Below are 17,040 nucleotides of genomic sequence, written 5' to 3' on the forward strand. Positions count from 1 at the left end.
AGTAACAATAACTGTCCTCACTATGGCATTTTGAGAAAACAATGGTAATTGTCACACACACACACACACACATGATGTGTGATTATGATGTTGTGTTGACTAGTTACAACTGTTTTGATTGAACTCTGTGTATCTGATCACATTTGAGTTCTATAATGGAACACTGATGGTTGTTTATTATGTGATTGCTGTTTGTAGGGACAGGTTTCAGACACACTGAAGAGATTTGCTGTGAAAGTCACATCATCCAGTGTTAAAGAACGCACAGAAATTCTGGGAGAGTTGAAGGAATGTGTGAGAGGAAAGGGTGAGTTCATCTGCTTAGAAAAGTCATATCTTTTGTTCACTTTTGTACAATAAACAGTTTTAGTACTGTGTTGGATGCCACTATGCCCAATGTAAAATCTTGATGCAAAACCAGGAATCACTGCCCATATCTTATAATAACCTTTGTCTAGTGGCTGCTGTTGTATCTATTAACACCATAAACATGGTTTGCAGGGCGGTGCTGAACACAACAAAAAATATGGTATTTGTTCAGTAACCACATGATCTTCACAAAATATGTGTTGCTTTTAAGCTTAGACTCTTATCTTTACAATGAAGAACTGTTCATTTTTAATCATTTGAAAATTTGCAATCACAACAGTCATATTTAGAACCATTAAAAAGATTTACATCAGCATCTGTACCGAGAACAACGACAGTAAATTAGAAATTTGAAAAAATTGACAAATATTTTACTAACGGATAATATAATACAAAATAAAATGGTATTATATTATATAATATTACTATAATAAAAAACTATGTTTTATATTATAAAAAATAAATAAATAAATTTGTACAGGATAAATGTAAAATTAACCAAAACTGAAGTTGACCAAAAAGAGAGACATATTAAAAATATTTTGATATTGAAAACATAATTTTTCATGTTATTCAAATTTTTAAAGCCTTAAAATGATATCACATATCCCTATTTTATAATTAGATTTATATATTTGAAGTTAAATATAAATAAATGTCTTAAGCTGTATGAAGCACACTTGCACCTTAAGAAATATGACAATTTATATGACCATTAGTCGTGAGAGCCCACAGATGTTGCTTATTTGTTGTTGTTGTTGTTTTTTTTCATGAAACATAAACAGAATATGAAACATTTATACACGCGTTTACTTAAAGCAAATTCTCCCATTTAAAACAAGGCCAAGTACTGCATAATGCAATGCGCAGATGCTGAGGTAATCCTCACGCAAATGTATTATAAAAGAAAAAACTGAAATCTCACATTAACATAAGTATTCTTTGCTATGACACTTGAAATTTAGCTCTGGTGCATCCCATTTTTCTGGATCATCTTTGCGATGTTTCTACACTTTGATTGGAGTCCACCTGTGGCAAATTCAACTAATTGGACATGATTTGTAAAGGCACACACCTGTTTATATAAGTTATCACAGCTACCAAGCCATGAGGTCAAAGGAACTGCCTGCAGAGCTCAGAGACAGGATTGTGTTGAGGCACAGATCTGGGGAAGGCTACAAAAAATGTTCGACTGCATTGAAGGTTCCCACGAGCGCAGTGGCCTCCATAATTCTTAAATGGAAGAAGTTTGGAACAACAAGGGCTCTTCCTAGAGCTGACCGCCCGGCCAAACTGAGCAATCTGGGGAGAAGTGCCTTGGTAAGTGAGGTGACCAAGAACCCGATGGTCACTCTGGTTGAGCTCCAGAGATCATGTGTGGAGATGGGAGAAACTTGCAGAAGGACAACCATCACTGCAACACTCCACCGATTTGGGCTTTATGGCAGAGTAGCCAGACGGAAGCCGCTCCTCAGTGAAAGACACACAAAAAAAGCACGTAAAGGACTCTCAAACTGTGAGAAACAAGATTCAATGGTCTGGTGAAATGAAGATTGAACTGTTTGGCCTCAATTCAAAGTGTCATGTCTGGAGGAAACCAGGCACCGCTCATCACTTGCGCAATACCATCTCAATGGTGAAGCATGGTGGTGGCAGCATCATGCTGTGGGGGTGTTTTTCAGCGGCAGGGACTGGGGGACTGGTCAGGGTTGAAGGAAAGCTGAATGCAGCAAAATACAGAGATCATCCTTAATAAAAACCTGGTCAAGAGCGCTCAGGACCTCAGACTGGGCCAAAGGTTCATCTTCCAACAGAACAATGACCCTAAGCACACAGCCAAAACAACGCAAGAGTGGCTTAGAGACAACTCTGTGAATGTCCTTGAGTGACCCAGCCAGAGCCCGGACTTGAACCCAATCGAACATCTCTGGAGAGACCTGAAAATGACTGTCCACCGATGGTCCCCATCCAACCTGACAGAACTCAAGAGAATCTGCTGAGAAGAATTGCAGAAAATCCCCAAATCCAGGTGTGCAAAGCTTGTCGCATCATATCCAAAAAGACTTGAGGCTGTAATCGCTGCCAAAGGTGCTTCAACTAAGTACTGAGTTAAGGGTCTGAATACTTATGTCAATGTGATATTTCAATAATAATCAAAAATGTTAATACATTTGCAAAGTTATCAAAAATATGGTTTTTGCTTTGTCATTATGGGGTATGGAGTGTAGATTGATCTGAAAAAAAGCATTTTAGTAAAAGGTTGCAACAAAATGTGAAAAAAAAAATTAAAAAAAATGAAGGGGTCTGAATACTTCTGAATTCATTGTGTATTCAGGTGAGACATTATTTCTGGAAAAATATGGTATAAACAGAATTTTCGTCACATTTTTGCTTATTACTTCTTGAAAAATATACATGATGTAGAAAATGGCACATCGCAACATACAGCAGACGATTCTGAATCACACACCCATACTCAATTTAATGTTTTGTAGATCCTAAAATATTCCTCAAAGAGTGTCATGACAAGGTATTGTGGCGAATGGTATCTCTATTGCAAAGGTTTCTCCAGGATCGATTCACTGAAACAGGATCCTTCGCATCATAGATGTGTTAGATCATTATCAGTGGATGTGTAGAAAGTGTTAGAGTCCATATTTAGAAAGAGGCATATCCCACATAGGGTGAACAGACCCAGAGTGCACATACACAGACTGCACACAAGAGGGTGCTCAATGCATATTTTTTTGGAGTGATGGAATAAGGTGCCCATGTGATCGTTTTTCATTATTTGGGACATATTTTATATACAGGGATGCAGACTACTCAACTTTCAGCTAAAGTCATCTTTTCTGAAGCTAATTTACCCAGATTGTTGGTAAAATTTTCTACATTTTTCTTATTAAAATCTCTTGAAAGGGCTACTTTCAGGTTAAACATGAAAAGAAAAAAACCTTTAAATACAACAAACAAATCAACTAAAAATACACATCTGGAACACCTGCTATGATTTTCTCACCTTTTTCACCTCTCATGAGGTTGCATCCCTGTATATAAGTTTTAGTATTTTTATATTTTTTGAGATGTTTGCATTCATAGTTTTCAGTTATTCAGTTATTCAGTTTTAATGTAAAAAAATAAATAAAACACCTGAATACTTGCTTGGAGGTTTTTGGGCACTTAGATTAAATGAGAGTCACCTGCATTCCAAATGCTGTAACTTTTGATTCCTTTCTAGTATCAGTAAAAAAAAAAAATTGCCAGGTACACTTGACATGTTGGGGGAACAACACAAACATTTTTTTTTTCCTGACCTCAGTTCTTTGCATCTTAATATATATTATGCCAAAAAAAGAAAAACAACAAAAAATCCTGCTTTTGGCATCAACTATTTGGTGACTTTTGTCAGCAGTGTCTAAAACTGAAAATCTCATAATTTTTCCAAATACATTTTCTATAAAAATGCATCCATGCAATTAGCACCCAAATTATCTTTTTTCTTCTTCTTAACCCTTTAAGCTCTGAAGGTGTTTTTAAAAATGTTCTGTTTCAGTGGCATACCCAAAATTAAGGGCTTATAACTCAAACAAGAAACTGCTGAAGAAGCACAAAAAAAAAAACAAAAAAAAAAACAATTGAGCCAAAAATGTACTTTGTTCTCTTATTTGTCATTATATATCTCTGGGTGTAAATAAGTCAGCTCTGAAAAACTGCTTTTGTTCTGTTCCCAGTCATGTCAGCTGTATCTGAGAAATAGTGTGTGTTAATACAACAAAGGAATCAAAAGTTATAGCATTACAAAATAATTTATTGTAGTGTCCAAAAGCGTCACCAAACATATAAAACATAAGAATTGTACGTAAGAATTAATTACACATGCAAACACAACAATGACTAAAGGTTTGCCTAGCATGCAGACATGATTTTAGTAATGAGATTTGATTTCACAGAGTGAGTTTCATTCTGTGCCATTTGAGTCATCATTGAGTCTGTGTCGTGTATTTGGCGCCATCTCCTGGTGGCCATATGTAACATTGTGCTTCATGTGGATTATCTAATGATCTACGCATCTGATCACCTTGTGCAATGGCTTGTTTGAAAGTTTTTTCGTGCAGTTATAAGTGAAAAGGCCAACACAAAGATAATTGTCAAACTCGCTATATTTTTGTCTGTGAGTAAAACAAATAGGCTGGTTGTATTCTATTCTTTGACAGCTTTCCAACAACATATGACACATGGCTATTTGATGGGATTGATGTTTTTACTGATTACAATAATATGTAGTGCATTTTTTTTTAAATAAATTATCAAATTTGAACACTTCTGATTTGTCTGCAAATTTCAATGCACTTGTTCAGTTTTGATCATAATATCTACATGCATTGGAAAGTACAGCTTCTAAGCTTTCAAACAATACCTATTTTGTGTTGAAGACTGTAGTTATTAATATATTGACAATAGCTTTTATTTTCTGTTAGCCATTTAGACAGTTAATATATAAAAATGCCTTCATGGTGTATGGGGTTAAAATGAGTTTGTCCGTCTTCAGACCTTCCTGAGTCAGCCATCAAAGGACTGTGCAAACTATTCTATCTCACCCTGCATAGATACAGGTATGTACAACCATTTTCCCATCTTCTGTTTTTTTTAAAGCATGTACATTTCTTCTGATGAAGGTTGATTTGATTTCTCTCCTCAGGGACGCCGCGTCTCGGCGAGCTTTGCTCTCGGTCATCGAGGTGCTGGTCCAATCACAGCCTGATGCCATAGCTTCCAACCTCCCTCCCGGCCTGCTGAGCTGCGGGTTGGTCAGCAAAGGTGTTATGCCTGGGTAAGTGACTGCTAGAGTTATCAGATGTTATCCGGCCTGATCTATAAACAGAAAGAATATCAGATCTTGTTGTAAACATTTACAGGAAGAGCACGGCATCTGGGGCCTGCTGCGCTCTGCCCTGGACCTGTCTGATAGTTTGCGCTGTCTTTCCCACCCCAGACAAGAGAGAGGGTTCCAACTGGAAAAAACTGGCAAGTCTTTTTTGTCTCAGAACTGTTTGATTTGATTGGAGGAATCCCGTTTCAGTGGTTCCTGTTGTACATCAGCCTTTTTATTTGGGTTTAACACTTGAAGCAGGGAGAATAGACATGCACATTGAATGTTTTTTATACGATTTTGTTGATCTTCTCCAACCAGGTTGAAGTTCAGAGTTTACTGCTGGCAGAGGCGGTGGGCGGAGCCTCCGGGAACGCTCTCAAGTCAATCAGCAAACGCTTTTATAAACTGTGGAAGGAGGTAATTTTAATATATTCAGTGTCAATGTTTATTATCACAAATGAAAGCTAAAGCTAGTTTGTTTTAATCCAGAATCCGGGACTGGTGGATCAATATATGAGCACTCTGTTGAGTTTAGATCAGAACTGTGTATCAGTACCACTGCTGGGTTTGTGTGTGGACTTCTGCACAGCACAGAAAGACATCGCAACTATTGACAAATACAAGGTGATCAACTCATCAGCTGCACACGTTCCGTTTGTGTCATATACATGAAACTTCTTCAATTCATATTGAGCTTTCCATTGTGTTGTGTTTCAGGTGTCTCTCTTGGATCTGTACATGAAGACCGTCCTCATGAGCAAGACCAGACCACATCAGCACATACTGGTGAGAATCTCCTCTGGTTTATATTGTGTTGAATAAAAAGCCTTTGGAGTGTTGAAATGGTAAAAACATGTCTTTGTTATTTGTGAATGTGTGTGTTTAGGTAAAGAGCGGATCTCTGCTTCGTCATGTGTCTCACTTGGAGTTTAAGGAGCAACTGCTGCCCACGTTACAGAAAGCTCTGCTGCGCAGCCCTGAAAACTCCATGCAGAGTGAGTTGCTGTTGGATTTGGCAAATTATCTCAGGAATTATTCAAATGTGAATTAACAGTGCATTATGCTTCATAATCAAAGAAAATGCTCACTTATCATGTTCACCTATTTATGATTAAGTTGTTTCATTGCAATTTACAGTATATATATATATATTTTTTTTAAATGTATATATATACACACACGCACAGTGAAAAATAGTAATCCACTACAAATGACTAATTTGTTCTCTAAAATTGTAATCAGATTACTTTACTAATTACCTCATTGAAAAATTAATCACATTACCGAGTACTTTTAAGTTACTTTCTAAAACACTTTTCCGCTCAACAAATTCAAAATAATGTCTAGATTTCTTCCTTGTTTATTGTAACACGCAAGTCATACACTCAGCACCTCACATTTCTCCTTCACAATGACTCGTTACGGGGCCCATAATTCATGTATTCTACATTAACAGTATATTAGAAATAAGCATAACCCTATAATGTACTAAAAGTAATGAAATTAATTGAAAGTCAGTAACTGTAATTTGATTACAAGAATTTAAAAAGTAATGCATTACACTACTTTTGACTTTAAAAAAGTAATTAGATTACAGTAACTAGTTACTTTGTATTTGGATTACACCCAATAATGTGTATATATAAATATATTTTTTATATATATATATATATATATATATATATATATATATATATATATATATATATATATGTGTGTGTGTGTGTGTTTAGGGTGGTAGGAAAAAAATGGGGCCACTATGTTTGATTGCTCATTTCTTAAAAATGCATAAAGGCGTTTGCACGATTTTTGGCGTATTCTGCAACTTTTTGTAAACAACAAAATGATGTCACTGTGATGTCATCATGAGAAACAACTTCTTTTGCCATGTGGCCCTATTCTTGTTTTTTTTTTGGGGGGGGGGGGGCCAAATGATTTATTTATTTATTTGGAGCAAGTTGTTGCTCACGATGACGTAACAGTGACTTTGTCGTAGCAGTATGGCAAAAACCGTCTTTATACATTTTTAAGATATGAGCAATCAAACATAGTGGCCCCGTTTTTTTTTTTTGGGCCACCCTGTATATACTGTAAATTTACTTGTAATATAATTTAAAATATACACAAAAGAAATCTAAAGTCTTTAAATGTGTGATAGGCGTGTTGTTTTTGGATCATTTTTAGTAAAAAAAAAATATTTTTACTTTTATCACTTTTCTATAAATGTGTATATATTGGGATTATTTATTTTTATCAAAATTTTAGAAAACATCACACTCCTAGCTATGACTATTTACTTCCCTGATCCACAGTATTCTATTGTCATATCTAACTGTCCTTTTTATCGTCTTTTGCTCACTTTTCCTTCTCTTTTTGTCTGTTTTTCCTCCAGCGATCTCGTCCATGTTGGCATCTGTCACTCTTGATCTGAGTCAGTATGCTCTGGATATTGGGAAGGGCATTGCCAGTGAGTCATCAGTATTAGTGATGTTTTATTAGTAGGGCTGTCAATTTAACGCCTTAATTTAGTGCGATTAAATATGTAAAGAATAATGTGTTTAAAAAAAATTACGAAAGTGATTATGTCCCTGGACCCGTATGTTATTTCTGTAATAAAAGTACACATTTTCCTACCATCGGAGCAATTCAAGCTTGAAAAACATGTTTTTGCGAGCCATGTCAGCAGGGGGTAGTCAGCGCGTCTCAAACCTCACAAGCAACCCAGCCACAGAATGAGATCCGTTTACACAGGACACGTTCTTGACAGCTGGACGAAGCACAACTGAATGCGGAGATCTTGCGACTTATCAAGTTTCAACCACCTTTAACCTGACAAAGCGGCCTAAAAGTGTGACGTTTATGATGCTGAAAACCACTGAGACAGTCTTACGTGTATGTACATAAATCTACAATAAAAAAAATAATACAGATGGAACGCAAGAACACGTCCTTTCAGAACAGGACAGATTGACAAACTCAAAGCAAAATGGATTGCTGTCGACTGTAGGTTTGTTCAATGGTATTGAAATAAATCCAAAAATATATTGACTTCTAAAGCCACTTTTTGTATTGTCTAATCAATGCTTTTCTCATCTGCCACAATAATACATTATATTTTAATCTGAATAAATGAAGTATAGTTATTATTATTTGAATTATGTATTATTTATATTGAATTATCTTTATTTGGGGGCCTTTCTCAACAAATATTGATATATGCGATTCATTGCAATTAATTCGATTATTAATTCGGCATGTCATGTAATTTTTATTGATTGACAGCCCTAGTTATGAGAGGGGTATGTGTTGTTATTGCAGGTGTAAAGATGCGTGTGTGTGTGTTTGTTCAGGTCAGCTGAAGGCGAATAACCCTGAGCTGATGGAGCAGGCCGTTGAGGCTCTTCAGAATCTGGCACAACAATGCAGTGACCCCAGCGCTGTCCAAGACCTTGTCAAACATCTCTTCGGCATCCTCGGAGGTACACACAAACACATTTAAATACAACTCTTTCGGTCTACTTGGAAGTAGAGCTGAGCTGGATTGAATATTCTGCTTAATTTCAATATAAAATTAAACAACATTTAAAATATTGTGAGGATTTGAATGGGCTTTTTATTTGGCTTTAAGTTTCCTAAAGACTGCATCAATAGATTCGCTTTGTGATTCTTCCTTGTCTCTTGTCATGCAAATATGAGAGTGTTAAGACAGATGTTTCAATAGAGCGCAACAGTCTGATTCCGGAAGTAAAAATCTCATTCATTTTTTCCATAGGCGAAAAGACAGACCTACCGTGAGCTCCGAGTTTGTTAATTGATGGTATATGCTTCTGTCATCGGTCCACGTTATTTCAACTTCATAAAAAAAAAGCATGTTTAATAGAGGACTTTCTAGTGAACTACACTACCCATGATCCTAAGGGTGGACTCCTGTGACACTGTGAATGACGCTTTCAAGTTTGTAATGTTGTGATTCACCTCGGAGCTTGTGATTCACTTCATGTCTTAGAACTCTTTTATGAAGAATTAAATGTAATCTCTACATCTCAATCTCTTGGAAAAATACCTCAAATCAAGGCATTTTTAATGTATGAAACTGTTTTAGGAACTGTTTTAGTGTCAGTAGGTATTGCCGTTTATCACTATGTATTGTCATATTGGTGCATTTGTTTACAGTCTTGGTTTCTCAGGTTGAAAAACAATGATACATTGTATATAATAATGTGTTGTGCAGAATTCTCACACTCACCAACTAGATATTGTTCCCTTCTTGAAAATAATTATTCTTGAATATATTTTCCCCAGGCTCAGAAGGAAAGCTCACAGTTGTTGCTCAGAAGATGAATGTTCTCTCAGGTGAATATCTTGTATATCTATTCTGCTCATTGGCTGTCTGTGTTCACATTCTAGTTGTATTTAGTGTATTTGTTTGTGTATCCACAGGAATTGGGAGTTGTAGTCATCATGCTGTGTCTGGCTCGTCTTCTCAGTCTCTGAGCTCCAGTGTAGCTGTCATGTTCATTCCATACCTGCAACAGGAAGGTGGGTAATGACTTCTTTCTAAAAGCTTTCTTTAAAAAAAAAGCCTTGTTGATATTGTTGACTTGATCTGATGAAGAACATTATTGTAAAACAATAACATATAATTCTTTTTTTACTTATGAGTTTGGTGGTAATTCTTGTTAATCCCACTGATGAAACTCTTTCGATTCTGTATTACAGCAATAAAAATACAGTTTTTCTTGGTTGTTGGCAGATAGGATGTTACAAGCTCCTTGGAGAATTCACCACAGTTCTTCTATCTATTTCGACTATCTCAATTGCTTCTGTCTCTTTATGTAATCTCAGACTGACTCGATGTTCAGTGGGGGGCTTTGTGGGTGCCATGACATCTGTTGCAGGGCTCCCTGTTCTTCTATTCTAATCTTTTCTGTATACAGTACTGTGCAAAAATAGGCACAAAAGATGTTTCACAAAAGCATTTGTCATAAGATGGTTATTTATATCTTCAGCTTTAGTGTGTCAATAGGAAATATAAATGTGTGTGTGTATATATATATATATATATATATATATATTATACAGTTGTGCTCAAAAGTTTGAATACCCTGGCAGAAATTGTGAAATTTTGGCATTGATTTTGAAAATATGACTGATGATGCAAAAAAAACTGTCTTTTATTTAAGGATAGTGATCATATGAAGCCATTTATTATCACATAGTTGTTTGGCTCCTTTTAAAATCATAATGATAACAGAAATCACCCAAATGGCCTTGATCAAAAGTTTACATACCCTTGAATGTTTGGCCTTGTTACAGACACACAAGGTGACACACACAGGTTTAAATGGCAATTAAAGGTTAATTTCCCACACCTGTGTCTTTTTAAATTGCAATTAGTGTCTGTGTATAAATAGTCAATGAGTTTGTTAGCTCTCACGTGGATGCACTGAGCAGGCTAGATACTGAGCCATGGGGAGCAGAAAAGAACTGTCGAAAGACCTGCGTAACAAGGTAATGGAACTTTATAAAGATGGAAAAGGATATAAAAAGATATCCAAAGCCTTGAAAATGCCAGTCAGTACTGTTCAATCACTTATTAAGAAGTGGAAAATTCAGGGATCTCTTGATACCAAGCCAATGTCAGGTAGACCAAGAAAGATTTCAGCCACAACTGCCAGAAGAATTGTTCAGGATACAAAGAAAAACCCACAGGTAACCTCAGGAGAAATACAGGCTGCTCTGGAAAAAGACGGTGTGGTTGTTTCAAGGAGCACAATACGAAGATACTTGAACAAAAATGAGCTGCATGGTGAAGTTGCCAGAACGAAGCCTTTACTGCGCCAATGCCACAAAAAAGCCTGATTACAATATTCCCGACAACACCTTGACACGCCTCAAAGCTTGTGGCACACTGTAATTTGGAGTGACGAGACCAAAATAGAGATTTATGGTCAAATGGGCAGCTATGGGCAGCTATACCAACTGCAAGAATTTGGCCTCATAGACAACTATTACGAAAGACTGCATGCTGTCATTGATGCTAAAGGGGGCAATACACAGTATTAAGAACTAAAGGTATGCAGACTTTTGAACAGGGGTCATTTCATTTTTTTTCTTTGTTGCCATGTTTTGTTTTATGATTGTGCCATTCTGTTATAACCTACAGTTGAATATGAATCCCATAAGAAATAAATGTGTTTTGCCTGCTCACTCATGTTTTCTTTAAAAATGGTACATATATTACCAATTCTCCAAGGGTATACAAACTTTTGAGTACAACTGTGTGTGTTTGTGTCTGTGTGTGAGTGTGTATATATATATATATATATATATATATATAAATAATTTTTTTTTTGCATTATAGAATGAAATGTATTTGTTTTTTTTTTTTAGTAATGAGAAATTTGGAGGACATTTGCCATATTGTCATGAAAATAGTGTCACTATGCAATTTTATGGGTTTTGCATATTGATTAAATATTTAATCAGTATGTCAAATGCATTCATAATATCATTCTTCCTCTTTGTCTAGTCCATGAAGGCACGCTGGTACACGCAGTGTCTGTGTTATCTCAGTGGACAAACCGTTTGACTGTGGAGGTGCCTTTAGAAATGAGGGAATGGTTTAAAAAAGCCTTCACCCTCAAGACGTCCACTTCACCTGTACGACACGCGTACCTGCAGGCCATGCTCGGGGCATTCAAAGGTCAGTCAAACCGCTGGGAATGTTCAAATGGATTTGTGCTGCTGAAGTTTCATGCCGAATAGTTGCGTTAGCTTCTTTCTGTCCTCTTCAGGTGATTCTCTCAGTCAGGCGGTTGAGTTTCTCCCTCTCCTCATTCAAACGGTGGAGAAAGCAGCTGCCCAGAATACCCAGCATGCTCTGCTGTCTGAGGGCGTGGCCGCTGCTGTGCTGCTCTGTCGACTGTCTGTACTCGACTCGGTGTCGGGTGAGGTTTTTTTTTGTCCAACAAAACAAACGTCTGAAGTACAAATAGTGTTGAACCAAGAAGTGTACCTTTATTTAGTCAACAAGATGTGGACAAGAAAAACTAGCTTTACACCATGTGACCCACGTTTGGTTTCCGACCATTGAAAATGTAGCTATTTACAGATGGAGCCTCATTGAAAGCTCCATATTTTGGGGATTTAACCATATATGGCCTTTATAATGAAAATACCAAAAGAAAAGTTTATTCTGAACCAGAATCTAAAAGCATATTAAGATATCTTTAATACTTCTGGAGTTATAGACACTCCAACTTTGGAAAAACAACACAAAAAAGCTTTTTTTTCCTCCCATTTTTTAACTCATTGACATATGATGCAACAAGGGGTGCTGTTTAGTAATAGACCTTTTAGTAATTTTTACATGTAGTTTTGTTCCAAAATCATAGGTGAAAATTGTCATTTTGACCCCCCTCTACCAAATAATGGATTATTTAATAAATGTATTCATGCCATTTAATATTTTGTCTTTCATCATCATTTATGTGTTTCCTTCAAATGATGAAAAAAAAAAAGGATGAACATTTTGAGCCAAGGACCTCTGGTTGAGTTGAACTGGAAAAGTCATGGAAATTCATTGGTCAAAATCAGTGGGAACACTGTTTCTAACTTCAAGTAATTTTGTGTCTTTAGAAGCAAAGCTGGCGTCCTTTTGGAACCTGGTCCTGGATGAGAAGAAGCCACTCTTCACCACAGAGAAGTTTTTATCTCAGGCCAGTGAAGAAGGTAAGAAAAGTTGGATTTATAGATCATATCTGTCCCAGTACTGAGACGTGTCGTTCTCTAATATCTCTGTGTTCACAGCTCTCTGTACTCTCCTGCTGCTGTGTGAAAGACTGTTCCTCGATCAGCCACAAAGACTCAACAACAGCAAGTCTCAGTGAGTTTCTAGAGTTTCACACCGAAAATATTTTGCAGTTTCATTTTTTTTTAAATTGAATTAGCCAAATCAACACCTCTTCTAGGTTTGTGTGCGAAATGTAATTTTTCAAACTGGTCATAATAGTGCTATATATTTACTTATAAGTGCTTTCATAAGATAGGAATCTCAGTGTCATCATGTGGCTCAAACTCTGGTCTGTTCTCTTTAGGATGTTTCATCAGGTGATGGTGATGGCGCTGTTATCTCGTCTGTGGCGTGTACGCAAGCGCGCTCAGCAGATTGTGAAGAAACTCCTGTCCTCGCTGGGCGGCTCCAGTCTGGCTCACGGCCTTCTGGAAGAACTGAGAGTGGTCATCAACAAGCACAAGGTGGACACAAGTGAACTATTGCTTTATACGAAAATGTTTTCATTTTCGCTCTTTGCTCATTTTTCTGTTTTCTATCTCTTTTTGTTAAAATCAGATTGTGCCATCAGATGCTCTTCAGACAGAAACAGGCGAGCTTACTGAGATCGGACGCTTGTATGTACCTCCGCGGATTCTGCTGGAGGCGCTGAGTGTAATCTGCTCAGTCGCAGCCCAGTGGAACGACCCTATGGAGGCAGAGAAACTCGCCCTGGATATTCTCATCGTTACCCATCATCCCTCTATTGGTCTGTTGGCCATGAGGCTCTTTCAGTTCTTTTAAATTCTGTACATTGATTCATCATACTTTCTTTGAATATTTGTCTCCTCCTCGCTACCTGTGTCTCATTGCACTCGTGATTAGAGGTCGACCGATAGTGGATTTTGCTGTACCGATAACTAAGGTGGTGGAAAAGGTCGATAACCGATTAATCGGTTGATAGTTTTTAAAATAACGGTGTATTGAATATTAAAAAACAAATCGTAGTCTTTCCTTACTGTGTCAGGCAGAGACATAGAGGCTGAAAGAGACCAAAATGAGTAAAATTCCAGATGCAGTTTATTGTGCAACCTAAATCCCAATAATAACCAGAAAAAATGAAGATTAAGATGCATAATGCATGACTTTTAATTGTAAACAAGAACAAAATACCCCAGAGACTCTTATTTTGAAATGTGTGAGCTTCCCTTTCACACAAATTCAGAAGGGAAGCAAAATATACACTCTTAAAATAATCAACAATGTATTACTATATAATGATTATACAGTGAACATTGTCATATGGGCTTATAAATACTGAATGAGCAGTAATTAATCAACAGTAGATTATCATTCATCAATAGTAGATCATCAGCGATTGCTTGTCAATTGTCATGTGTCCTTTTTATGACATTTTGCATTAAGTGTGAATTAGTCCTTGGTAACAGTGGCAAAATCTTGGCTCTGTTCCAATGCTCTATATGTAAATATTCACAAAATTAAGCTTGTTGTAGCCTATACATTCACCATTTTACGGGGTTTTGCCACAAATGCACAAAGAGGAATAAGAAAAAAATATTGACAACTATTGGCAACAATTTTTGCAGATAGCTGGTAAAACCTATATATCAATCAACATCTATTCGTGATTACTTTTGTTTGGATGTGCCCAGATATAAATGATTATTCATTTACAGTGGGTATACCTTATATGTTGTTTAGATGAGCCTGAATTCTAATTAATACAGGCATGTGTCAACGATATGCCAGGCAATAACCGGTAAAACCGATATGTCGGTCAATCTCTACTCGTGATTACTTTTGTTTGGACGTGCCCAGATATAAATGATTATTCATTTACAGTGGTTATACCTTATATGTTGTTTAGATGAGCCTGAATTCTAATTAATACAGGCATGTGTCAACGATATGCCAGGCAATAACCGGTAAAACCGATATATCAGTCAATCTCTACTCGTGATTACTTCTGTTTGGACGTGCCCAGATTTAAATGATTATTCATTTACAGTGGGTATACCTTTTATGTTGTTTACTTGACCCAGAATTCTAATTAATACAGGCATATGCCAGCGATATGCCAGGCAATAACCGGTAAAACCGATATATCGGTCAATCTCTACTCGTGATTACTTTTGTTTGGACGTGCCCAGATATAAATGATTATTCATTTACAGTGGTTATACCTTATGTTGTTTAGATGAGCCTGAATTCTAATTAATACAGGCATGTGTCAACGATATGCCAGGCAATAACCAGTAAAACCGATATATCGGTCAATCTCTACTTGTGATTACTTTTGTTTGGACGTGCCCAGATATAAATGATTATTCATTTACTGTGGGTATACCTTTTATGTTGTTTACTTGACCCAGAATTCTAATTAATACATGCATGTGCCAACAATATGCCAGGCCATAGCCGATAACCGGTGAAACCGATATATCGGTCGACCTCTACTTGTGATTACTTTTGTTTGGGTGTGCCCAGAATTAAATGATTATTCCTTTAGAATGGAGATACCTTATATGTTGTTTACTTGACCTAGAATTCTAATTAATACAGGCATATGCCAGCTGTCTTTTCGGATTTCTAGAAACTGGAATATTTTCTTAATTGGGTTGTTGTAAATGGGTTAACATGTGTATGTATTTTTATCTGCTGCCTGGTGATTTTTCTTGAACCTCATTTAGAACTTAATTTATCCATGAGTCTCATTCATTTGTTTCTGTGAAATTCTCTAGCATCTGAATTCTCTGTTAATCGCTGGCTCAATCTACCTCAGTGTCTGTCAGGTCTGAGTTGTGGCCGTGTCTTCTGTCCACTATGAAGATAAATGCTTCTGAATTCATCGACAAACACCTGGAGACCATCTTACCGCGCCTTCTAGAAGCCAACACTGACAATCAGGTCTGACCGGCTACATTTACCTGTCACATACATCATTATGCTTTGTCAGAGTGATGCAGAATGATATTGATATTTGTCATTTTGACACTGTAATTGATTTTCAACACGTTGTTTTTGGTTGGATCATTTGTAAGAGAGTTGTTGAGTTGACATTGTCTCTCTCCGTAGGCTGTTCAGAACACTGTTGGTTCGCTGTCAGTTTTGTCCCCCAATAAACTGCTCCCTCGTGTCATGGATCATGTGACCAAGCTTCTGTCCAATCCTGCGCTGAGGCAGGTGACGCGTCAGGAATATGCCATCATGCAGACACCTGAGGGTGAACTTTACGACAAGAGCATCATTATGAGGTAATGTTTTAGCTGCTGAAATCACTTTATAATAACATGATAAAATCTGACATTACAGCTGGTGAAACATCTTTAAACAACAAGAAATTAGTTCATATGTCGAGACTAAATTTTATATGGCATTCTGTGATGGAAAAATCCGGAAATGTCAGTGAATTTTTTTAAATTGTGCTTTCCAGTCCGTTAAAATATTTAGAGTAAAAATACAATCGTTTTTTTTTCTCTGCACTAAAAAATATTCCATCTGCTTGACATGTGTAGAGGAAAACTTGCTCGCAAACCATAGTAATGTCTGATTTGTGAGCGAATTGTTCATCTGAGTCGGTGAATATGTCAAAATGGTTCTGAATGGACCAATAGGTCATTGGTCTGAATAAAAAAAAAAATTACAAATCTGTATCCACTAATCACAAATGGCTGGAAAAGTTATGGAGTTTCATTGGTCAAAAATGGTGGGAATCCTGCAATGAGAACCTCACAGATGCAATACAACTTGAATGATTTGTCTTCTAGTTTCTTGTAAATGTTGTTGGTCTTGTTTTCTCAGCGCGCAGCAGGAGAGCACAAAGAAAGGCAACATTAAACGAGAGAACAAAGCATATTCCTTCAAAGAGCAGATCATTGAGCTGGAGCTGCAAGAGGTGAGAAAAAAGATTGTTTTTGTAATAGCATTTGAAACAGTATTCATTAAAGTATCAAACAGTAGTATATTTTGCTATTAGCTCATTAAGTTGCATGTTTAATTCAGT

General features: G+C 36.7%; 1 protein-coding gene across 1 annotated transcript in view; it reads left to right on the top strand.

Moving 5' to 3' along the window:
• Nucleotides 1-17,040, top strand: part of LOC127414801 (eIF-2-alpha kinase activator GCN1-like) — a 55,347-nt gene that overhangs the window by 634 nt on the left and 37,673 nt on the right. Inside the window, exons 2-22 of the mRNA XM_051653123.1 lie at nucleotides 199-307; nucleotides 4,919-4,982; nucleotides 5,069-5,200; nucleotides 5,286-5,394; nucleotides 5,561-5,659; nucleotides 5,732-5,866; nucleotides 5,960-6,028; nucleotides 6,129-6,237; nucleotides 7,635-7,709; nucleotides 8,593-8,721; nucleotides 9,545-9,595; nucleotides 9,683-9,781; nucleotides 11,775-11,948; nucleotides 12,040-12,192; nucleotides 12,884-12,976; nucleotides 13,055-13,130; nucleotides 13,342-13,501; nucleotides 13,596-13,785; nucleotides 15,820-15,944; nucleotides 16,113-16,291; nucleotides 16,839-16,932. Of these exons, the coding sequence (XP_051509083.1) occupies nucleotides 199-307; nucleotides 4,919-4,982; nucleotides 5,069-5,200; nucleotides 5,286-5,394; nucleotides 5,561-5,659; nucleotides 5,732-5,866; nucleotides 5,960-6,028; nucleotides 6,129-6,237; nucleotides 7,635-7,709; nucleotides 8,593-8,721; nucleotides 9,545-9,595; nucleotides 9,683-9,781; nucleotides 11,775-11,948; nucleotides 12,040-12,192; nucleotides 12,884-12,976; nucleotides 13,055-13,130; nucleotides 13,342-13,501; nucleotides 13,596-13,785; nucleotides 15,820-15,944; nucleotides 16,113-16,291; nucleotides 16,839-16,932 (2,424 nt within the window). The remainder of the gene's footprint in view (nucleotides 1-198; nucleotides 308-4,918; nucleotides 4,983-5,068; nucleotides 5,201-5,285; nucleotides 5,395-5,560; nucleotides 5,660-5,731; nucleotides 5,867-5,959; nucleotides 6,029-6,128; nucleotides 6,238-7,634; nucleotides 7,710-8,592; nucleotides 8,722-9,544; nucleotides 9,596-9,682; nucleotides 9,782-11,774; nucleotides 11,949-12,039; nucleotides 12,193-12,883; nucleotides 12,977-13,054; nucleotides 13,131-13,341; nucleotides 13,502-13,595; nucleotides 13,786-15,819; nucleotides 15,945-16,112; nucleotides 16,292-16,838; nucleotides 16,933-17,040) is intronic.

This window comes from Myxocyprinus asiaticus, chromosome 24 (genome assembly GCF_019703515.2).
Source record: "Myxocyprinus asiaticus isolate MX2 ecotype Aquarium Trade chromosome 24, UBuf_Myxa_2, whole genome shotgun sequence".
Lineage (NCBI taxonomy): Eukaryota > Metazoa > Chordata > Actinopteri > Cypriniformes > Catostomidae > Myxocyprinus > Myxocyprinus asiaticus.